At 35.0% G+C, this 26,043-nt stretch overlaps 1 protein-coding gene across 2 annotated transcripts in view; it reads right to left on the bottom strand.

Annotated features, from left to right (window-relative positions):
- Positions 1-1,395: 1,395 nt before the first annotated feature.
- The window catches only part of SLC26A7 (solute carrier family 26 member 7), a 155,574-nt gene continuing 130,926 nt past the window's right edge, over positions 1,396-26,043 (bottom strand). The window contains exons 16-19 of one of the 2 annotated variants that reach the window (XM_010364375.2): positions 9,820-9,920; positions 5,709-5,763; positions 5,521-5,624; positions 1,396-4,469 (exon numbers count right to left, since the gene is read on the bottom strand). In XM_010364375.2, the coding sequence (XP_010362677.2) occupies positions 4,434-4,469; positions 5,521-5,624; positions 5,709-5,763; positions 9,820-9,920 (296 nt within the window). In that variant the 3' untranslated portion in view covers positions 1,396-4,433. Of the gene's footprint in view, positions 4,470-4,822; positions 5,320-5,520; positions 5,625-5,708; positions 5,764-9,819; positions 9,921-26,043 lie in introns of those variants that run through there. The other variant, XM_030937653.1, reaches the window with a different exon arrangement.

The raw sequence follows: 26,043 nt of genomic DNA, 5'->3' as shown, positions 1-26,043 counted from the left end.
ATCAAAGCAAAAGGGATTATTTTTGTGTCTGGATCTGATGGAATTTTCCTTGGTAGGTTTTGGACTTGCTTGGGACCTGTCACTACTTCCTTCTTTCTTATTTCTCCTGTTTGGAATGGGGATATCATTTCTATGACAATGCCACGATTATATTTTGGAAGCATATAGCTTGTCTGGCTTCATAGGTTCACAATTGGAGAGGAATTTTGCATAAGAGTTTATCTTGTTTCTGTTCTCGTCTATGTATGATTTAGATGATATTTTATGAAACTTTGAACTTCAGACTTGAGGGTGGATACTGGAATGAGTCAGGATTTTTGGGGCTCTTAGGATGTAATGAAAGTATTTTGCATATGATAAGGACATGAATTTGGTGAAGGCTAGAATGTTGTGGACTGAATTGTGTTTCCTCAAACTTCATACGTTTAATCCCTCATCCTCAAAGTGATGGCATTTGAACACAGGACCTATAAGAAGGTAATTAAGGTTAAACAACATTATGAGGATGGGCCCTGATCCAATAAGATGAGTGTCCTTAGAAGAAGAGTGCTCTCTCTCTCACTCTTTCTCTCTCCCCCACATGAGGACATAGCTTGAAGGTGGCCATCTACAACTCAAGAAGAGAGCCCCCACCAGAAACCAAATTGACTAGCACCTTCAGCTTGGACTCCTCAGACTCCAGAACTGAGAAGTAACTTTTGATTGTGTAAGCTCTCTAGTCTGGTAATATGTTATAGCAGCCAGAACTAAGACACTACCATTAATCACCTTACTGCCACCCTATGTAGGAAGGCAACACTTTATCCTCTGCCATACTTCCTATCGTCTTTCCTTAATGTATTTTCATTTTGGCACATATCATCATCTAACTTGCAATAAATGCATTTTAAATGTATTCTACTTTGCCTTCCCTTGATGCAACAAAGTTTGTGAGGGCGTTTATTCTTTTTCTGTTTTATTATCTGCCATATCTCTAACACCTAGAAGACTTCCTTTGCTTCTTGTCTTTGGAAAAGTAGCCTTTAATAGACTGAAGAATATTGAATTCAGCCTAGGAAGTCAGGAAAGACAAACTACAGTATATAATGAAGAGCCAAATCAAATAAAAAAATGAAATGTATATATTAACCAAAATTGGAATGCAAAGGATGTAAACCTGGTGAAAGAGTATGTCTAAATGTAGTTTTGTAGCACAAAGTATTCTTATCAGCAGTCCACAAATTAAGGCACAGTATCTTACAGTCCTAGGTTGAAATTTGGTAAGAACAAATTACCAAGAATAATGGATACTTCCAAGAATATTCAATACATAACACTCTGTGGTCATTCCAAAAACAGTATGTGTTATTTGCTTTGCAGGAGAGTAAATACTATGAAATAATAGACGCAAATCCATTTAAGCATAATAGTTATCATATTTTGATTTATTTCCATGTAAATTGGTTGTTACATGCTGAGTTAGTACAAAGAATTATAAAAAAGATAATTAAATGCATTGAAAAATATAAAAAATAACTGCAGCATATTAGACTACATGATTTTTAACTAAAAATCTTTGGGTTGTGAAAGTACCATTTAACTCCCTGTTTGAAAGCTGGCCACAAACTCATTGCCAAATAGCATATTCTATATTGAATTAGATTATCATCCCACAGAATTCAGAATGTGCATTTCTAAGGCATAATGTATGTTCAACAATATACTAATATATTTTGGCAACCACTAAATGTCAAGCATTACCCATACAGGGTATTAACACATTAATGTTTTCATTAAAAAAGAAAGATCTCTTTCTTCATTACATTACACGTTTATAGAATAGAGATCTGTCAAATAAATTACTGTAAAATAGTTCAAGCTAAATCTTATAACACTTGAATCATATAATCGGGGGCAAATAACCTTTAAAATGAAAGACAAATGGTGAAATTTATGGGCATTTAATTTGCATAAATGTAATGTTAACAGTCTTTTCCTGGCTACATATTTTATGATTAATTTATATATGTCACTCTATTAGGTCCTTAACACTCTTATAGGTCAGTTTTAATTTTTTCCAATTTTATTTTACCATAATAAGTGTTATCAAGTAGTTTGTCATATATAAAAATAAGGTAATCTCATAAATATAATTCAGTGTGACTATAGAAACAATCCAGCTTCAAGACCACTATACAGTTTTTGTGTTGTCAATACCTGCTTCGAAATAAACATTTGCATTTTAGAATGTTGTGTGTCTAAACTCATGTTTACCTCTTAAGCTCTCAGAACTCAATACCAGAGACTTCCTCCAGGTTAACAGTCACTGTAGCTTTGGTGTGTGGAACTCTACAAACAAAGGTCTTCATAAGGTACATGGTTTGGTCTTCCTTTACATTGAATACAACATTAGCATTTGACACCCAAGTTATTGGACTTAAAGTTTTATCCACTAAACTTCTACTATAAACACTGAAGTGCATTAAAATATAACTGCTCCGACAATACTGTGTCCATTTTGTTAACAAACTATAAAAAACATCCATCAATTAACTATGATTTTAATGTCACATCTGATCCATAATCTCTAATAAATTAGAAAGTGCCTGCATTATATAAGTTCAATTATAGGAGTTGCATAGCAAAATATCAATTTATACACTGCAAAATATATTTTCTTTTTTGACTTTCCTTGACTCATGCTTACCTGCCAGTGACCAATGAATTAGAGATAGTGAATATTACCATCCACCAGTGGAATAATTTAACTGGACAAAGCAGAATAAAATTATTTCCTCTAAGGAAACTTTACCTCCAATTATTACTTCTGCTTTTCCTTGGAAGAGTGTCTAATGGGAATGTGAGTTGGCCTCACTCATTGAGATTGAGGCTACCATAGGGAGAAACACTATTCTTTGTAGTTCATTTCAATCAAAATTGAAATGGCTGGATATGTTATAAGAATTTGAAACCTTTCTTAATTCTCTTTCACTTTATTGCATTGCCCTACCTACAATTTAATGTTAAAATTAAGGGTCATATGAATGTTTACCACACATTTGCTAGAGACCATTATAATCCATCACTTGGCAGGCACTAGAATTTACTTTTATACATGACAGAGACAGCGCCTAAATGGCTGGTATTTTAATTTTATTTTCAACCTGTTTCTCAAACTCACTTTAAAGTACCTAGCTTTTTCTTACTCTGGTAAATTTTAGAGCGGTTAAAATGCTGTTAAAAGCTTAAGCATAATTATGTGTCTATGCCTATCTTTGAAGGTGATAATTTTTTCCTAGGTAAATCAATTTGCTAAATTAAAATGTGAAATTCTACGTACTTGTACGTGATTGAAAATATATGTACAAGCATGAAAACAATAACATACAGTTCAGCCTAGCCTATAGCGTTTATTTGTCAATTATCCTGTTGGTTTGATGGGTTTGCAGATAATCACATTTAGCTTTCCTCTAACAAAAGAAAAAAAAAAAAAAACTATGAAGATCTACCTACCTATACATCCATATGCATATAGTTAAACATATTATATTGAGTATCTCTGAAATAGGAAAGTTAAAAATTATTACAGTTCATCTTATACTGGAATAGCTCAAAGCTATTCTGCTAGTGGTATTTTCTCATCTAAAAATTATAAAATGTGTAATTTCGTATTCTCTTTCTCCAACAAAACTTCAGTGGAAAACAGAGCCTCTTATTGGGTAGAAATGCTAAAATTAGAGGTACTGGGTCTGAGGATCCTAAGCATTTCCAATATTCAGAGCAAAACAGACCAACGTCAAGAATTTGGTTTTATTGGGATACCCGTTTCTTTCGATTATGAAAATATTGCTGAATACTTCAGGAATGGATGTATGGAAAGATATGGAAATGAATTATTTCCAGTTTTTCATTTGTTTTGTTTGGTTTACGTTTTGTGAATTTCACACTTTACTGTGTAAAGTAATATTTAGTCTTATTGCTATTTCAGAGGCCTATACAGAGAGAAGCTGTGTGAAAATGGCACATTTGCTAAGTTGTTTTTATGTATTAGTTACAGATTATCTTAAAATTTTACAAATGGCTTGTAAATGCTCAAAATTGCCTATGACAAAAGTATTCCTCAATTTTAAACATCAACTTACAGCACAATAGAAATAAAACAGCACAAAATATTATAGTAAAATAAAATAAAACCACGTTTACCCTTCTGTACACTAAAACTAAACACATACTGATTTTTATATAAAATAACTAAGTGAATCTTCTTACTAACAAAAATGAGAAAAACAGTTGGCAGTTCTTTCCAACTGCTATGCAGTTACCAAGTTACATCATACTTATTGTAGCAGAGGTCATCTGTAGGATCTAAACAACAAAAAAGTTGTGCAAAATCCCAGCGTATGGCCTCTTCAGGCAGTTGGTAAAGACAAGAGCTGTACTGAGACAAAAGGGTCTCAGACTTCACTGTGGTCACTGAGTTTGCTCAAATTCTGAAATAGAAGAGGAAGAAATAAGTATGTGCTACTTACTCAACTCTTAAATTGGTACCAAAGTAAAAGAACAGTAGTGACTGAAGCAAGCTGTCCAGCTAAGCCAAAAAAAAAAAAAAAAAATGAACATTTTATGAGGCATCAGCATAGAGCAGTTCAAAGCTCCAGGTCCAACGTCAAACTGCTGACTCTGCAACCAACTCTACCACTTATAGATTGTGTAATTTCCCTGGTCAGTTTCCTTGTTTCTAAAAATGGATTAAATTATCGTATCTACCTCATAAGGTCATGACAAATTCAGTTAAACAACATAGTAAAGCTATCAGAATATTCCTGTAATATAGTTAGAGCACTCAATATATGTTAGATATAATAATAGTGTTATTATTATTTTGTAAATACATACTGTTCTGATTGTATACAATAGAGATGACTCTGTGAGACACCAAATGTTATTCTAGGGATGAGGAAAGGCAAAACAATTCAAAACTCAAAGAAAAACTGCAGGAAATCAAAGCTCTAAGAACAATTATAAAACTAAACCATAAGCCCAGCATTTGTAAGATAACTTTGACACTTCAGATCATGTGAGCACTAGACTCTGCAAATAATATTTCCAAAGATGTCAACATAAGCTTAGAGGCAAGATATCAGAGCAGAAAAAACTTTTAAGGCCATATTTAGAGTTTTTATATTTGAGAAAGGTGGATTCAAGTCCCTAGGACAGTAGATCCTGGAAGAAGCATTTGTTGTACAAGTAAGCAGTTTGCAATTGATAGGCACCCACCAATCCTGAGAGCAGTGACATTTTTGGAAGATCCAAGTTACCAAACAACAGTTTGTCACTGGCCTAAAAAAAGAATGGAAACATTCTTTTACTTGGAATAAAAAATCTGAGGGTCTGAAGTGGGCTGGGGCCGGGGGCGGGGGGGGGGGCTGTTAATAGATTTTATATGCCAATGGAATAATAAGCTGATACAAAAGATGCAAAGCTTCGATTCTATATCCTGAATATTCTTATAACTCCTTCAGGCCAAGTTAATCAACTCACCTTATTTGAATGGATATGACTTATTGCAGCAGATACTGATTCAAAAAAAATTGGTTTCTCTGAGTCTAGGTTTCCATAATACGTCATTGCTTTTATCAAGGAAGCTACAAGAAAGCACAAGTGATATAAGAATACATGTGGAAGTGCAGAAGAATCACATTCAACGTTAGTCAGGGACATGTTCTTACCTGTACAATGGGCTAACAATACATCCACACTCCTGCCTTTACAGTCCATGTAAACCTGGAAGAATTAAAATAGGATACGAACAGTTAATTCAGAATAGCCAGCAGGAGGAAATAAGATGGGCTTCAGAAGAAATCAAACTTTCTTTAAAGCGAATGTTTATGAAGTCAAACCACCAGAGGGAGGCATTGTTACACAGTCAGGCATAATCTGGCAAGCATCTAAAAGACTAAGATTAATACAGCAGGGCATCTACCTTTATTGCAACTAAATTTGACTGCTTACCTTTTCCACATCATTTAATAAAAGTAAAAACAGTTACTTTCCTGCCCTGTAAGAATCATATAAAATTGTTCTCAACCTCTTTTAATAGGAAACAAGGACCCATTTGTGAAAATGAAGAAAGCTGCTGACCTACTGCTTGTTTTAATATTTTACAATAATTTGGACATATTCACGTGCTCTACAAACCCTGTGCATGAATGGTAAATTGAGAACCTCACTATAATCCAAGCCAAGTTTGATTACCCAACTTCCATTTTAAAAGGAATGCAAGATGAGAGATCCTGACTCATTTGTTTGGCATCTTTTAAGTCCTAGAAAATCTCAAGCAGAAACAACTTATAAAAGGCTCTGATCTTAAATTCACCCAAATCAAAGTCAGTCTATGAACTTCTGTAAAAGTAAATTTAGGCGTTTTAGTTACCAGGGGATGGATTTCATTATATAATAGTGATGTATCTTACACATAAAATATAGAAAGGTTCATTTACAATATATTCTAATAGTGTGCATTGTACATTCAAAATTTCATTCATATTCTTCCAGCAGTAAGAAGTTCTTTCTATGTGAGAAGAATTGTGAAATAATAGGAGATATATTACTGAGTGTAAATGAGAAAAGAGCAAAAAACATGGACTGCATCTTTGCCATTGAATAAATGGCTCCCATTTTTGTAAGTTAAAATATTTAATTCAAGGTGACCTCTCAGTGTTTGACTTTTTCTTAAGCTCAATGAAACATAAACACATTGCTATGGGCGGTTTGTAGATGCTGATAAATATAATCTCCAGTTTGCTGACCTCCTCAAAGTCCCAAGTAAAAGAATAAAGAGAAGTCACCCCACTTCCTTCAACCTACAACTCCCAAGAGAATGTTTCTTATGCTAAAGCAACTAAGAAAACAATGCAAGGATTGTTATTAGAAAGCATGAAGCCATGAAGGGCTGAAGAGTTGCTGTGGCTCTTCACTCTGAACCTTCTTCCAGGGTGGCTGGAACTAAAAAATAATATTAGCTGCAATGATATTAATTACACTTGAAGAAATGACATTTTTAAAATGAGAAAAAATAATAGAAACTAGCATTATTGAGTTCTTCCTAACTGCTAGACACTTTTTTAGCTGCTTTATATGCAATACATCATTTTTAAGCCTCACAACAACTTGATGAAGGGGGTATTTCTACTTCCAGTTTACAGAAAAGCAAGTAAACACTTAAGTCCAGATCACAGAACTAGTATATGGATGATATTTGGAACCAGGCTTAGTCTATCTTTAAAGTCTATATTCTTAACATAGATCATGCTGTTACTGTAACCATAATGAAATAAAGAAAATAGGCATAACAAGGAAATTTAAAAGGGCAAACTGATACAAAACTGCTGGTTTTGTATGTATAGATAAAACACACCTGGCTAAGGGAATGTCATTTTATGCCAATCTAAAAAAAAATTGCATTAGTTGATTGATCCTGTCATTCCAGTGTACAGATCTTTAAAACCACTAAGATGAATGATGAAAAATAAGTCTTTTTGCAACATGCCCAGTGCCAAGATGGTTTGAATTTCTCTGAATTGTCCGCCATGGATCCTAAACTCAGTGGGAGTAGGTAATCATTTCTCCTGCTTTCTTTATTAACCCTAAGTCCTGTTTGTAATATCTAGAGAAGGAAGCTGATAATTTCAGAAACCAATTTAAAATACAATTGAACAAAAAAAACTATACATACTGGCCTTTCCCAGTAAAAAAAAAAAAAAAAAAATCCTAGTCTAGTGTTTCTCAAAATAGGATCCTTGAGCCTCCTGCATCAGATCACCTATGGGTGTTTAAAATGAAGCTCCTAGATCAGAATCAGAACCCAGAAGACTGCATTTTCAATGAGCACCCCAGAAGCGCCTTAAACACACAATTTTAAGAGACTCTTGTAGACTTTAGGAACACAGAGTAAATAAAAATGCCGAATACAAGAGGCCCTCCTGTGAAGAGGGACCATGTGTTTACAATTTAGTTTCAGCTAGAAGAAAACATGAAGTATTCAGGTTGAATCCTAAGTCCAACTGTTCAAAGGTTTTATAGTGAACCACAAGAAAATGAAAACATATTATGTGGTGAGAAAGGGCGACTTGCTAAAAATAGCTACTAGATTTCAGGCCTCTGATACTTAAACTTCAATTGTTTTAAACAATTTGTTTATTTTCGAAATATCTGTCAATTCTGAAACAAAATCGCTGCCTCATTTTTACAAAATGAATAAACTGAGATCCAGACAAGTGAGATGATTTCTCCCACACCTCAGCTAGTGTGATGCAGCTGGGACTATGCTGTGACTTCCACATACTAAGCAATTCCCCTCCACACACTCCCACCCATATCTTCGTAGGAAAGCAATACTAATGTTGACCTTTGTACTGTCGTGAGTTTGAAAGGCTGGATATTTCAAAGTAAATTTAAGATATAAATGAATAGAGACACAAGGTATACTATACCACAAGAAAACAATGCAAGTCCACAACGTGAGACCTTTTCAAGGATACTGATCTGAACCCTTTAAAAGTCAATGTCTGGTTTCCACTTTCTGACCATGATATGTAACTAATATAAGACTATCCCCTCCTCCACAAAGAAGTACACAACTGGACAAAAATATACAACAACCATGTTTAGACAATCGGCACCAGGCAGGGCAGCACAGGGCAGCTGAGTTTCCTGAGAAAGGGGGAAAAAATGGGGTGAGCCCTCTGATCATGGTAGCTTTCTGCCACAAAGCAGTTTCTGGGCCCTGGCATGATGAGGGGGACCCAATAAAAATGTGGCAGCTTCCCTGAGCTGCACAGACAGAACCAGAGTTCAGGGAGAGATCAATGGGTGATGAAAGAGCTCCAGAAATTTCCATAAGGTTTAAATTAAGTATTTGGCTCAATGTCAAGCCACACAGCAAGGCTCTAGGTGGTCTGAGTAAGAAAACCTCTGGGAAGTAAACACCTGAAGATGAGATGAGCCGATTCACAGGCTCAGAAGCTGGCAGAGGACTGAAGAAACTGAGGAACAGATGCTGCCCCACCCTCAAGACGTCCCACCACCACCAATTCAGGGTATTAAGGGAAAGAACAAAAAGAAAGAAGAAAGAAGGTGAATTCCCTGTTGACTTAGTGTTTACTAAAAAAAGAAGGAGGTAAAAAAAATCTTAGAAGTGTCTGAGTTTTCTGTGAATTGACAAAATTAGGTGTTCTTCTAGCTGTGGAAATGGGGTTTGGAAGCTACGTCAGTTTTAAATCCATAAGTGGAGTTTTATTTTTTGCATACCTGGATCATGGAGAGCACATGGAGATCATAGGGTAGAGAAAGAGGCACTATGGCCTGAGAGAACAGAGAAAAGCCGTTGCATTGGGCACTGCTTGTGAGACCAGGAATGGTATTACGCCAAACTGTACCCAACCGTAATGTGAGAGAAAACCTCCTGCCATCATCAAGGCACTTGCTTATGCAGCCTGTGCTCTAGAATGGGCTTTTCTCCTTTCTAGAATCCTTGTAAATCGACTGCCTAGGAGATCCTATCCCCACTGTATCTCAAGTCTATGTACTGTTCTCTCTGACTACCCCATGCAAATATTCTTAGCCCTGACCCTCACACATACATACAACTAGAAGCTGAATAGGATCTCCTGAAAACAAATCTACAGTGATGGGAGGCATGAAGTTCTACGTCCTTTGCAAATAATGGGGTGAGATGTGTATTGCAACAAGCAGGCTCAAGACTACAGAGAGAAGGTGGTGAAAACCCCTATTACTGAACAAAAGGGAAGAAACAGTTCTAAACACAAGCTCCATAAATACCTCAACAAGCATGGAGACTCCAGAATAGTCAAAAAAGGTAAATCCACTGCAATCCAGGATTAAAGAACACTTCTCATTAGGGCAGGACTGTGAAACTTCTTCTGTAGGAGAAACAGAGACTTGAGTTAGGGAGAATTTTAAGAGATTTCTGCTGCTGGCTTTGTTGACTGGTGGGAGGGTAACAGTGGCCTCACATTTAACAACACTAATTCAAAACACTTTTAATTTTTACATTTTTCAGTAAATTATTAATTATTTCTGAACTTTCTGATTTTGTATTACTGGAATGCAATTTCAGGTGATCATGACATGACTCAAAGAGGAAGACAAAATAGGTTAATTACCAGTATCATTTCATATATGGACGAACTGAAGTTCAGTTTAAAAGTTTAAATGCTTTTTACAGGATATCTGGCAAGTTAGTGCTAAACATAGACAGAAGCAAAGTCTCTAGACATTCTGAATAGTACCTTTCCCACAATATCACAATGTTTCCTTAATAGGCATGCCCAAAGTAGAGCTCTGTTTTGTGGTGCCTGAAGTGTATACAATTTTGGAATCACACTTAAAAAAAAAAAAAAAAAAAAAAAACTCCATTGCTAGGGCTTGTCCCACAGCCTTGGAAGGGATCTGTATGACGGGCCCTGAAAATTAAGCTTCATTCAGTTCATAGTAAATCGGCCTCTGAATTTACCTGATGAAAACAATAAGATTTTACTGAGGAGTTCATGACCTCTTTTTGATAGCCATTCTTAGGGCCACAGTTTCCTTACATGATATGACCTATTTCTTCACAGTGACAGGCCACATTTGGGGTCCCTCTGAGGAGTGATGTAGCTCTCAGAGCAGATCACACATGCTGATTCCCCCACCACTGTAGGCAAAGTCTATCACTTAAATTCAAATTCATTAACTATTATGAAATTCTCTGAAAAAAAAAATTCTTAATTTCAATAGCATTGCCATTTAAAATGTTCAAGGTTTTTCTGTATAGTGACTATATAAAAGTGGGACTGTGGTTGTTTCTCAATTTGGGAGAAAATATGAGGGAAATAGTGCAATTAAAAAAAATCCTGCTTACAGATTTAAGAAAGCAGTAAAACAGAAAATAAAAAATGACACTGAAAATTTATATATGACAGTAACTGTCAGGAAAAGGAGAAATGCTACAAAGTAATTTCTATGTATTTGAAAAGTGATAGGTATAAGACTTGGTTTTCAGTTTCATCTTTAGATCTATATTTACATCTATTAATCAAATAATACACTATTAATTGAATAATAACTATATTGTGTTTGTACTATGTTCAAGAAGGAGAAGATAATAACACCAGATAATCAATATTTCTAAGGAGTAATTTTTTTAAGCAGTGAGTGATAACAAACATGAGTGAGGTCTTATTCCTTTCTTTGGAGTTTATAATACTTTTGAGTGTCAAGGATAGCATTGGTATATAAATGACATGATTAGAATGATAAAATGAATAAAAATGTGAATTTACAAAACAGTGTAGTCTCTTCGGAGTAATCAGGGAAGGCTTCATGCAAAAAGCAGCCTTGCAGGATATATCAGATTCCAAAAAGGAGAAATAATATAGACGTGTAAGCATTCTAACCATGTGGACAGCCTTAATCCAACACTAATGACAGCTTAAATCTAAAACTCCTCCTGCTCCCATTCAACCATTTAATGCGGACCAACTATATGCCAGGCACTCCATTAGTGCCTTCTGTTCTGCTGTTTCTCCCAGGGCAAGAGGGGCTAAGTGGTTAGTGAACATTCAGGCTATGTTTCCATAGGCCTAAAATGGTAAACTAGAACCTCAGGCAACATTGAAAATAGCCATAACATAGCTCATCTATTGACCACTCAGCTGTAATCATTATCATTCATTATTTGCCTGATTAAACACAAGATTTACCTCTACTAATGCAGAGGCTTTTATTTATATTTTTAGGTATAATACACCCTGGCTTATTATCGGAGATAGGAAAGTATTAAGATTGAAGGAAAAAGAAAAATACTCTAAGCAGAGAATACTTGTTCTAATCAACAGTGGAATGTTGACTGGTCATAAATACATTTTTGGAAATGTTCTATTAAATTTTCACAGTATAAAACTCTCTGACAATTAAATATTCGGTAAACTTTATGAGAAAACCTTAAAAAGTTACATAATATACATAGGTAAAATATATGTAATGAAGTTAGATGTTTTCTTACAAAGTAAGATTTAAAAATTAGTAAGACTAATCATGTTTACAATGTATATTGGAGCTTAATATGTGAAGATTTCTTATGTTGACTTTTTCAAACTTTTTTTTAGAAAGTAAAATTTGTGTGGTTTCTTTAAAGTCAGTAATGAGTTGGGCCAGATGATGCCAGTTCTTGAAAGTCAATCGTGTATATATCTTCCATGCTTAATGACAGCATGTTGGTAGCTTAAAATTAGTGATAGTAGAAATATTTACACCATGGAAATTGGCAAATGCTACATATCAGAACTTCTCCACCATCCGACCTTATATCCCCACTCCAAGAATCATTTGCCATTCACCAGTATATCACTGCTTAAAGGTGGGTACTCTTATTAAATATAAAGAAAATCATCAGTAAGTTTTAAAAATCCAATGGCTTTGATTAAATGAAAGACTTAAACCACTGACATATTTGACAATACATCTTAAAATAACAATGACACAAATTGATATCAAATTTTGTCCTTTATTAATCCACTTATACAGTCTTGTTCTTACCAAATGATACCTGTTTTATGAAATAGTACATATTTCATAATAATCTGCAATCTAAAGTTATTTGTTCAAAAATTTCCATAGAAAAAATTAGCATTCATATTTAACTTAAATATTAAGAATTAATAGATTAAGAATTTTTCTAAGATATTTAAGCCTTATTATCTATTTACTACCAAACATAATACTAATGTCTATAAGACAGGCTTGCAGCCAGGCGCGGTGGCTCAGGTCTGTAATTCCAGCACTTTGGGAGGCCGAGGCAGGTGGATCACAAAGTCAGGAGATCAAGACCATCCTGGCTAACATGGTGAAACCCCGTCTCTACTGAAAATACAAAAAATTAGCCGGGTGTGGTGGTGTGTGCCTGCAGTCCCAGTTACTCTGGAGGCTGAGGCAGGAGCATGGTGTGAACCCGGGGGACGGAGCTTGCAGTGAGCCGAGATAGCGCCACTGCACTCTAGCCTGGGCAACAGAGTGAGACTCTGTCCACCTCCCCCCGCCCCGCAAAAAAAGACAGTCTTGCTAGAAAGAAACTGTAATCTGAAAGAATATTAGCAGTTATTATCTATAACTGACATGAATTCAATCCTCCCTATCCACAGCCATGGCAAACATAGCTAATGAATTTGGTATTTTTTTTTCCACTGAGGTCAAACAAGACCTTACAATTTCCATCAATTCAGTGCTTCAGGAAGCCACTACTAGCTGATCAAAAACTTATTTGTCATTCTGAACTTAAAAAATATTACAGTGAAAAACAATCTGTGTATATGTTACTTAGAGAGATTGATAACTGCATTTAATTGATGAAAAAATCGTGATAAAATGGTATTGAAAATTCTTAAACAAGTTTTTTTTTCCTTTTCTATCCTACCATATTAACTTCTAAATTGTACTTGCAATTTTCTTTATTTTCTTGTAATTATCTCATAATGTACATGATGATAGATTATTAACTCTGAAAGTGTTTGGGGCTTTATCAATAGTGATTTTAAAATGTCCCTTCCATTGTCTGAGAGTGTGTTCATGCCATTGTTTGCTTCATCTTTTTTTTTTTTAATCCAACCTCCTTCTGTGCTATTCCTTTAATTGAAATACGTGTATATTTTCAGGCCATCCAAAAATAAAAATAAAGTAAAGCAAAACAACAGGCTCATGCCTTGTAGTTGTGGTTAATAATTTAAGTAAGTTATTTTAAGAGAAGCAATTCATGATTTTCTTCTAAATGAAAAAACACAGTCTTAATGGTAAAATTACCAATTCACTCAAACGAAAATTTAAATACAATGGACATTTCTAACATTTTTCCAAAAGTAAGTGAAGTTTTCTTTTACACAGTATCCTTTCAGTTCTGCCGTTGCACTAATTGTATGGCTATAACCTTGTGTTCTAAACTTCTAAGTAAATCAACCAGAGCAATAAAAATCACGTAATCCTAGAAAAGAGTAATGTGAATGCACAGCTAATATCCTGCCTTAAGCAAAATGAGGTAAGCTTGGAGCATGTGCAAAGGAGACAACTAATCTATTCCCATGTGGAATGGGGTAAATGATGGGCTTTATCTACAAAAAAACAACATTTCAGAAAGAAATTAACCATCAGGTGTGGGTGGGCAGTTAACTCCAGACTGTGGAAGTCAGCTCTCTCCTGTGGAATATTCATTAACTTCTTTAATTAAAAAATATTCATAGTTGCATAATTTAAGAGTGCTTTTTATATACTTCAAAAGATTCTTGACAGTCCATGAGTAACTCATAATTTTTTAAAAGAAAGTATTTTCTGTTGATATCAATTAACTATTGAAAAGCAGATTTACATCTCAAATTCTCAAGAAAATAAGAAGTTAAGAAATATTTAAGACAAACCACAACATTCCCTTTGGAAAACATGTGCACATATTATTGAACATGTCTTTCCTTCCTTCCTTTCTCCCAGCAGTCAGCTAATATAGATGTATCAAGTGCCTACTCTAAGCACTGTCCTAGAAAATGTAAGTATAATGACGAACAAGGAAGACAGTGATCACTGCCTTCAACAGACTCACAATCAGGTTGGGAAACTAGTCAGTTGAACTAGTAATTTAAAGTGTGAAGAGGGCTGGAGATGTGCAGAAAATGCTACGGAGGTGAAGGAGACCTTGTGTGGTGGATAGAATAATGCCTCTTAAAGATGCACACATTTGACTCTCCAGAAACTGCGAATATGTTGCCTTACATGGCAAAAGGGACTTTGTAGATTTGATTAATTTAAGGATGTTGAGATGGGCAGGTTATCCTAGATTTCTCAGGTAGGCCCAGTGTCATACAAGGAGACAGGAGGTTCGAGGTCAGAGAAGATGTGGTGACAGAAGAGACCACATCTCTTCTGATATTTGAGGATCAGAGAGGAGAGATTTGATGATGTCACACTGGCGGCTTGCAAATGGAGGACAGGGCCGTGACCCAAGGAATACAGATGGCCTCTGAAAGTTGGAAAGGGCAAGGAAATGAATTCTCCTCTAGACCCTCTAGGAATGCAGCCCTGCCCAAACTTGATTTTATCTCCAGACTCATTTCAGTGACTTCTGTCATCTAGAACTGTAAAATAAGAAATTTGCACTGTTTTGAGCCACTGCATTCATGGCAATTTATTACAGCAGCAATAGGAAACTAATATAACTGCACTGCTTATTTGGGAAATGAGTAATAAGGGTGGGAACTTGTTTAGATTTCAAGGTCTATGATGGCAGAATTCATGTCTACTTTCTTCATCCTTGAATATTCAGCACTCATTGTTGTGCCCAGGATTTATTAGATGTTCAATATATACAATACAGATTAACTGAGTGAACAAGAACATGAATTAATGCAGGAATGAATGGAAGAATGTGATCTGTGAGCTGAAACTTGATAATGATTGGAAGTTAAGTAGATGACTAGGTGGTGGAGGTAGACCCAGCAAGTCATAATGCTAAGAAAGACCTCAACAGAGTGCATCTTGGTATTGACATAAACTGACTGAAGTGTTTTGGAGACTCAAACTGTAAAAGTGGTAATGAAAGATTTCTCTGTAAATTGAGAAATTTTAATTTTTACTAAGAGAAATAGCATGATTTCCATTTCATACTTGATGTAACCCTGTTTCATATATTTTGATTATTCTGTCATGTGCTCAACTACAAATCTTTTCCTTCTGAAACGATTTTTAGTGGTGAGGGCTATTTTTAATTCTCTTCCTTCTTGCCCATTCCCTTACTCAGTTTACATCTCTTCTTCCTTTAATCACTTCTAGATCTATTCTGTAGTCCCCAAAACCCACTTCATGTCTCCTGGATGACCTCACTTAGCTTAAGTTTACCATTGTCCCACCTAAACTCACTTTTCCTTTTAGCTGTTCTCCTGGTTTTACTATTATTCCCAGTTAGAGAGTTTCAAAGTTTCAGAATCATCATTTGTATCATTCTCTCCCTTACTTCAACTCCCAAACAGTTCCAGCTGCTGTTCATTACACTGCTGAAATCTCTTTTGAGTCATTCATCTCCATTTTCACAACCTGGTGACCAAAGAAGAGGAAGATAGAAACTTCACTCCTCTTCTCTAGATTATTATCACCCTATCATTCTTGCTTCCCTCCATGCAGGCTGCATTTAGACCAATCTTCTTGAATCTCAATTTTAAGTACCCTTTCATGTATATAGCCTACTTTCAACTGGGACTTAAGTCCTGCCTCTACCCCTAACTAGCTGCATGATCCAGAGCAAGTTACATCTCCCCTATGGGCCTCAACATCATCAGTAAAATGAAGAGTGTTCTGGTAATTATTTTAATTATTTTAAAATGAAGAGTAGAGCATTTACCTATTACCTATTTTAGTTATTGAGAATAATGCCCTGTGAATTGCTATACAAATATTTTGTTCATTGGACAATGAAGGATAATACAATGGAAATTAAAAATGCATTATTTACCTTAAAATCTAGTTAGGAGGAAAATGACTCTATAACCATACAGGTAATATGTGATGGATTAAATCATGTGGTAATTTCTGTGTTTCACTATTACTATTGAATTCCACTTTATAGGTGAAGATACTGAATTCCAGTCTGCACTTGACTGAGTATTCTTCTATATGGATCTAGTTGACTTTTTTCTCCCCAACAAGATTGAAAGGAAGTGTGTCCCTTCAATATATTTTACTTCCCTATTAAACCTCAGAAAAAGTATAACATTTGGATTGGAAGAAAAGGAGATGGTTCTAGTTATGAGAATCCAAATAAAAGCTTAGACCCAGAGATGATTAAGTTAGATGCTGGAGCCGTAAATGGATTTGTCTGGCTGGGATGGAGAACTTGTACAATGTGTGATAAGAAGGGAAGCAATTTGGAAGGATAAGGAAGCTTTCAGGTGCCACACTAGGGAGTAGGTACTTGATCTTCAGAAGGAAACCATTATAATTTATTAAGAACAGGAGGGATTTTTTAAAGTAGAGGTGATTTAACATTAATCTGTCATTACATCACAGAATGAAATAAGCTGGAATGGCAATTAGATCTCAGCTGCATGTCAACTCCATTTGTAGTAGCTTTTTACAATAACATGTTGAGAGGGTTCTGAGGCTACTTTGGCTCATAGAAAAAAAATGCCCTGATCTGTTATTCTGTCTGGTATGCGCATACATACTGGGTATTTTCTATCTATAGAATACAACAAAGGCTATCTCATAGCAGAAGATAAAAAACAATATGAAAATAATACTAATTCATTTCTAACATAATTAAGGACAGAATCAGAGTCACAGAAGTGAAAATGAAAGGTAATGAAACCAAGTTATAGGTTTTAGGGATTAAATTAAGATGTGAAATAAAAAATAAGCACAGTACACATAACCTCAGCATTTAAAGCATAGGGGAGTAGAGCACGGCACTACTTGAACAAGAGAGAGAGATAAGAGGACTGAGGAAACTTTGGAGGGGAGAGAAGGAGGATGTCAGAAGAAGTGTTCTGATCAACTATGTCTGATAAATATCAAAGGGCCACTGGGTACCAAAGAGTTTCACGAAGACCCAGTGAAGGTGATCATGCCCATCAGCTACTGTTCTGTGCAAAGTGGGCCTGGTCAGGATGCAGAAGTAAGAAACTCCCCTAAAAATTTTTCAGTTCAGAGAGTAAGGCACTCAAGTTAAATAAGTATTATTCTAGTATTACATAAGTATTCTCAGAGAGCACAAGGCAGGTAAAAGTAAATTTGACACAATAAACTAGAAAAGACCAGAAAAGCTGACATCTGAGATGCATCCATGTTAATGTGGGTCCATGCAGTTCATTCATATATTTATATTCTATTTTATTATGTTGTATATTGATTTACAACATATTATATGCTGTAATTCAATTGATATTTTAATGTGTATTTTATCTTCTTACAAAAACATTCTATAGATTGATTGTCCATTGTACTGCTAATGGGTGTTTTGCTTATTTCCAGTTTTGGGGGATTAATAAACAATTTTATGAAAAATCTTGTATACTTTTCCAGATACAAATATTAAGAGATTCTTTTCTAAATTGTGTTTAGAAGTGCAAAAACTAATATAATTCAGCTTTTTATTCATCTAAGTTTATATGAATGAAATTAGAACCTTACAATATGTTTTCATTTGTCTTACTTTTTTCCCCAACATTGTTTATAAGATGTATATAATTTTCATTATTATGTGAGTATTACATATAACAAATATATTAAGTAAAAACTCAATTGTATAACTTATGTCACAATTTATATGCACCTGCTGCTTTAGTTGGACACCTGAGTTATTTCCATGTTTGGATAGTTACAAACAATATTGTCATGAATATTCTTGTTTGTATACTTTGCTGCACATAAATTATCATTTCTTCAGGGTGTACAACTAAGAGCAGAATTGCTGATCACAGGATATGTGTATCTTCAACTTTATAAGACATTGCCAAACCATTTTCCAAGGTGGATGCACAGATGGTAATCTGAAAATGCAAAATCTGAAATGCTCCAAAATCCAAACTTTCTCAATGTCAACATGACATTATATTACCTTGAACACATCATTTTACTATATTAATGGCATGTCATAATTGTTACTGTTCAGTACTTACATGTGGATAAATGTAAGAAAATGATTGCTTATTGGTAGCATATAAATTCAGTCAGGAGTGATGGTAATGCCAAACAACTGGAAATGTATTGTCCACATCATTTGCTTTCTGATGGTTAAATGCACACAAACTTTGTTTTATGCACAAAATTATTTAAAATATTGTATAAAATTACCTTCAGACTATGTGTATGGGGTGTGCATAAAACATAAATTAATTTCGTGTCTGGAGTTGAGTCTCACTCCCAAGATACCTTATAATGCATAAGTAAGTATTCCAAAATCCAAAGAAATTCAAAACCTAAAACACTTCCGGTCATAAACATTTCAGATGAGTGATACTCAACTTGTAAGAGTTTATACTACCACCAACATTGTAGGAGACTTCTTGTTGCCCTGTATCCTCACCAATCCTTGGTATTGTCAGATTTTTCTATTTTGACCAATATCATACATACAGTGTTATTTAATTTGCATTTCCCCAACAATAGCTGTGAATAATAATAGTGAAGTCAAGCATATTCTCATATGTATGTATTTTGGTAACTTAAAAAATGTGCCTTTTCGTGAAATGCCTGTTCATGTCTTTTGCTCATTTTTCTATTGAGTCATCTGCCTTTTTTTACTCGTCAATTTGTAGTAGAAAGCAGTCCTTTCTGCATTTTATAAGTTACAGCTATCTTCTTCCACTCTGACTTATTTTTTCATGTTTTATATAGTGCTTTCTGGTAAACAAAAGTTCTTAAAAATAATATAGTGAAGTTTAATAATTATTTTCTTTATGCTTAATGCTTTATATTTCTTGTTTTAAGATAATTTACTTATTCCAAGTTCTTTTAAGATATTTTCTTATATGCTCTTCTAAGTTTACATTCTGTCTACTATATTCAGATTGATCTAACTCATACATATGTGTGGAATGGTGTGGATTAGGGGCCTAATTTCATTCATATAGATACATAATTGTCTCTGCATTATTTATCAACAAGACCATCCTTTCCCAGTGCTCTATAGTGCCATTTTTGTCATAAATAAAACAGCAATACTTTTCCCCCTCTGAGCTCTCTACTCTGTCATATTGACCTATTTATTTGTGATCCAATACTATACTGCAGTGATTATTAGAGCTTTATAATACATCTCAATGCTAAGAGGACATACCCTTCATTTGTTCATATTCTTCAAGTGTCTTAACTATTCTTGGCCATTTGTGTTTTTATTTAAAAATGTAAATAAGCTTGTAAAAAGCCATTAAAATATTCTATTGAAACTTTACTTGATATTAAATCTAAATTTATAAATCAATTTTAGAAATTATGCTTTTTGATATCAAGTATTCTAATCAATGGGCATTGTGTTTCCCTCCATTTATTTATGAATATTTACTTGCTACAGGTATTTTTAATGCCTCATAATAAAGTTCTACACCTTCATCCTGTGTGGGTCTATATATTTTTATTTAAATTCATTTCTAAGATTTGATTTTTTTTTTTTTTTTTGAGACGGAGTCTCGCTCTGTCACCCAGGCTGGAGTGCAGTGGCACGATCTTGGCTTAATGCAAGCTCCGCCTCCCGAGTTCATGCCATTTTCCTTCCTGAGCCTATTTATATATACTTTATATTATATATAACATATATTATTTATATAAATATATAATTATACATTATATATTTATATATAATAATTATATATATAAATATATAATAAATATATAATATTATATAATTATATATAATATAAATAGTATATAAATAAAATATATAATATATACATTATATATATAACAATTATATTATAATATAATTATATATTTCATTTCTTTCTTGCTTCTTTTTCTTTCTTACCAAGGAGTGATGCTAATTTTATATACCATATGACCCTATATAATCCTAACAAGTATTTAGGTAATGATTTGGACTTCAGTGATTTTGCCTTCATTATTCCTGCTCTCCCTCCCTCATTTGCTCCCTTTTTTCCATTTATTCATTAATTGACCATCTATTAAGTTTTTGTGCCTAGTGATAAAGCCATAATAGAAACAAATACCAAATTCTTTGGGAAATAATGTTAAATGAAAGAGACAGTCAATGGGAAAAGAAAAATAGTTAAGACTTGAGAAATAAGGCAGTAACCATGCCATTCTTGCTTTCTAAAAATATTCATAATTTTTTTTTTCAAGATGGCTGAATAGGGACATCAGACACCAGTTCTCTTCAGAAACTAGGTCAAAGTTGTTGGTTAATGGGCATGTTCTGAATGGAATATTGAGGAAAGAGAGCCAGGAACTGTCAGAAATCCCAATAGAAGAAGCAGGGTTGCATACAAAAAAGCAGCAAAATCTGAGAGATTGGCAGCCGAGGAACTCAGAATTCCATAGAAAATATAGGTGGGGGTGCTTCTCTGTTCCCCTCACCTCTGTGACAATCTGCAGACTACCAAACTCTTAGGGAGTCCTTCTGCTCTTGTGACTGTGTAATGCTGTTGGTGGCAACTTGAGAACTTCTCAGGGTCAAAGAAACAGGTGACCAGCTCACACATGTGTGCCCTCACTCTCCTCAGATCTAAGCTAAGATGGCACCATACTAATTGTGCACCCATGGTGGACTTCTTCCCTGCCAGAAGATTCAGTGTCATTGAGTCGCTGTACCACCAGATTGCCCACAAACATCTTCTACAACCCCCTCTGACTTTGGCAGGTGCAGAGGACCAGTGGGTCCCAGGGGAGCTTTCAGACCCCTGGAGATCTAACCTTCAGCCACTTCTATGGGTGGGCACTCAGCTCACCAAAGCGCCCCTTGGGACAAAGGAAGCATAGATGTGGTACCAATCACTGAAGGGGGGCAGCACCAGCAGCCAGGAACAGACATGGAGAGGTGATCATCTCCCACTCCCCTCATCCACTATTGCAGACCCAGAAGAGGTTCTCCCTGCTGGGGGCTGGTATGTGTGAAGGAAAGCACTTGGAGAAAGTGCTTCTCATGGCAGCTCCACCACCATTGAAAGTGAATCCACCCTGCCTGGGATTGCACAATGAGCAGGGACCAACTTCTCCTTCCTATACAGAACAGCAGCAGCCCTGCAATGGAGGACATAACCTACAGAGTTGTCTGCTCTGGACTGGGGAAGGTGGCTCTGCCCTGAGTTGGTTTTAGTGGGAGTGGACAGAGGGCTTTATCCACAGTCTGCAGCCACTTTGCAGCCATGAGCCAAAGGACAAAGTCTGTATAAACTGAAGGTCACGAGCCCCAAGGCAGGGGTGCGATAGGGAGGTAAATTGCATTCCTGCCAGCTCAGCATTAGAATCCGGTGCTCGCCCCACTGCCCCTTCCCTGGAGACCTACTCATAGCCCAACAGGATCTCCCCTTGCCATCCTCCCATGAGAATGAGTACTTCTACTCCTCAGCCTCCTGGAGAGTGAGCCAGCTCTGAACTGCCCCACAAAATAAAAACCTGCTGCCAGAAGGACATAGTGCTAGTGCAGGAGAAAAGCTACTTGAGACCTCTGCACCCTGCAGAAGATACTGTTTTGGCTCTTACATTCAATATACCACTACAATAGGCAGCATCTGAGAAAGCCAGTGCACAGAAGCTGTCCACAAACAAGGAACTCATGCAGAACCTTGCCCTGAAAGCACCCAGAAATGAAGACAAAGGATTGTAAAAAACATACCCTGCAGTATACCCTCAAGGGAAAAAAGAATGAAAAATGTAAAAGTCCCATCCAAACTATATAAAATTCAAAAATAAGCAAGAGTTCCTTCAGATGAGAAGGAATCAGTGAAAGAACTACTGCAGTACAAAAAGACAGAGTATCTTGAAACCTCCAAAGGATCAAACTAGCTTTCTAGCAATTGATTCTAACCAAAAGGAAAAGTCCAAAATGACAGGTAAGGAATTCAAAATGTAGATTCAAAAGAAACTCAGTGAGATCCAGAAGAAAGTTGAAAACCCGCACAAAGAAACTGGAAAACAATTCAGGATTTGAAAAATAGCTATATTTTTATAAAAGCCAAATAGAGCACCTAGAATTAAACAACTCGCTAAAGGAATTTCAAAACACATTTGAAAGCTTTAATAATATACTAGAAAAAATAATTTTAGACCTTGAAGACTAGTCTTTCAAATTAACCCTGACAGTAAAATAAAGAAAAAGGTACTTTAAAAATCAAACAAAGCTTTTAAGAAATTTGAAATTATGTAATACAACTAAACCTGTAACTTATAGGCATTGCTGAGAGAGAAGGAAAAGTAAGCAATTTGAAAAACATATTTTAGCAAATAGTTCAGAGAAATGTCTTTTATCTTGCAGGTAAGGTAATTATCCAGATACAAGAAATTCAGAAAACACATGTGAGATACTGTAGAAGACATCACTGAAGCAGAGTCATCAAACTGCCCAAGGCCAACATGAAGAAAAAAAAAAATTTTAAGACAGCTAGAAAAAAGGGCTAAATTACCTATAAAGGAAATCCCATTACACTAACAGTAGATGTCTCAGCAGAAATATTACAAGTCAGAAGAGGTTGGAGGTCTATTTTTAACCTTCTTGAAGAAAAAAAAAGGCCAACCAAGAATTTTATATTCTATCAAACTAAGCTTCATAAAAGAAGGAGAAACAGTCTTTCTCAGACAAGGAAATGCTCAAGACAACCAGACTAGCCCTACAAGAAATGTTCAAGAGTTCTAAACATGAAAATGAAAGGACAATACTTGCTACCATGAAAGCATATTTTGTACAAAGTTCACAAATTTTATAAAGCAATTACACATTTGAGACTACAAAGCAACTAGGTAACAACATTATGACAGGAACAAAACCTCACATATCAATATTAACCTTGAATATAAAAGGCATATATGCTCCACTTAAAAGATATGGCTTGGCAAAATGGATTTTTTTTTTAAAGACCCAACCATCTGCTTCCTCCATAGACTCATTTTATGTGTAATGACACTCACAGGCTCAAAGTAAGGGGAGGGGAGAAAGATCTATCTCACAATTGGAAAACATAAAAGAACAGGAGTTTCTGTTCTTGTATCAAATAAAACAGACTTTAAACCAACAAAGGCAAAAAAAAAAAAGAAAGACAAAGAAGGCCTTATATAATGATTAAAGGTTTCAATTCAACAAGAAGATTTAACTATCCCTAAATATATATGTATCAAACACTGAAGCACCCAGATTTATAAAATGAATATGACTAGACCTAAGAAAAGGGACAGTGGCCAAATTATAATAGTGGGGGACTTCAATATCCCACTGGCAGCACTAGAAAGATCACTGAGGCAGAAAACTAACAAAAGAACTCTGGATTTAAATTGGATTCTTGACTGGATAGCCCTAATAGACAACTACAGAACATTTCACATAATAAGCACAGAATATACATTTTTCTCATCTGCAAATGGAACGTTCTGTAAAATTGACCACATGCTTGATCATAAAGCAAATCTAAATAAATTCAAAAAAAAATTCAAATCATATGAAGCATCTTTTTGGAATACAGTGGGATAAAAGTATAAATCAATACTAAGAGGAATTCTCAAAATCACACAAGTACATGGAAACTAAGCAATTTGCTCCTGAATGGCTTTTGAATAAACAATGAAATTGAGGTAGAAATAAAAAGTATTTTTGAAACAAATCAGTATAGAGATACAACATACCAAAACCTCAAAGATACAGCAAAAACAAAAACAAACAAACAAAAAAACAAACAAAAAACGGTGTTAAGAGGACAGTTTATAGCATTAAGTGTCTACGTCAGAAAGATAGGAAGATCTCAAATTAACAACCTAATACCATATCCAAAGGAACTAGACAAATAAGAACAAATCAAACGCAAAGCTAGTAGATGAAAAGAAATAACAAAAATGAGAATAAAACTAAATGAAATTGAGACAAAAAAAAATACCAAGGAGAAATGAAACAATGGTTCTTTGAAAGGCTAAACAAAATTGATAGACTATTAGCTAGATAAACCAACAGAAAAAAAGAGAGAAGATTCAAATAAGCACAATGAAAAATGGTAAAGGTGACATCACAACTGACAGCACAGAAATCCAAAAGATCCTCAGAGACTACTGTGACCATCTCTATGCACACAAACTAGAAAACAAAGAGGAAATGGATAAATTCCTGGAAACATACAACCTCCCAAGATTGAACCAGGAAGACATTGAAATCCTAATCAGACCAATAAATAATTATGAGATTTATTCAGTAATAAAAAAAAGTCTACCAACCAAAAAGAAGTCCAGAACCAGATGGATTCACAGGCGAATTCTACCAGACATACAATGAAGAACTGGTGCCAAGCTCATTGAAGCTATTCCAAAAAATTGAGGAAGAGAGAGTCCTCTCTAACTCATTATTTGAAACCAGTGTCATCCTGATGCCAAAATCTGGTAAGGACACAATAAAAAAGTAGTACTAAAGTCCAATATCCCTGAAGAACAAAGACACAAAAATTTTCAACAAAACAGTAGCAAAGTGAATGCAGCAGCACATCCGAAACAAAAATTCATTGTGATCAAGTGGGTTTTATTCCAGGGACATAAGGATGGTTCAACATTTGTAAATCAATAAATGTGGTTCACCACGTAAACAGAATTAAAAAGAAAAACAATATGATTATCTTAATAAATTCAGAAAAAAGTATTCAATAAAATGCAACATCCCCTCATGACACAAACCCTCAACAAATTAGGTATCAAAGGAAAATGCATCAAAATAATAAAAGCCGTCTATGTCTATTGAATGAGCCAAGACTGATAGTATTCCCCTTTAGAACTGGAACAAGACAAGGATGCCCACTCTCACCACGACTATTCAACAAAGCACTGGAAGTGCTAGCCAGAGAAATCAGGCATGAGAAAGAAATAAAAAATATCCAAATAGGAAAAGAAGAAGTCAAACTATCTGTCTTTACAAATGATACAATTCTATACCTAGAAAACTCTAAAGACTCTGCCCAAAGATTTCTGGAACTAATGAATGATTCAGTAAAATTTCAGGATACAAAATTAATTCACAAAAGCTGTTGCATTTATGTACACCAACAAAGCTGAAAGACCAAATCCAGAACTCAATCCCATTCACAACTTCCACAAAAAAAAAAAAAAAAAAAAAAAAAAAAAAAAAACCTAGGAATACATTTAAACAAGGATATGAAAGGCCTCTACGAGTAGAACTATGAAACACTGATGAAAGAAATTGCAGATGGCACAAACAAGTGGAGAAATATCCCATGGTCATGGAAATGAAGAATCCATGTCATTAAAATTACTACTACTTGAAACAATCTACAGATCCAATGCAATTCCTAACACATATCATTTTTCACAGAAATAGAA

The sequence above is a fragment of the Rhinopithecus roxellana genome, chromosome 9 (assembly GCF_007565055.1).
Source record: "Rhinopithecus roxellana isolate Shanxi Qingling chromosome 9, ASM756505v1, whole genome shotgun sequence".
NCBI classification, from domain to species: domain Eukaryota; kingdom Metazoa; phylum Chordata; class Mammalia; order Primates; family Cercopithecidae; genus Rhinopithecus; species Rhinopithecus roxellana.
The sequence above is the reverse complement of the archived record's forward strand: the minus strand, read 5'-3'. Positions and strand labels throughout refer to the sequence as shown.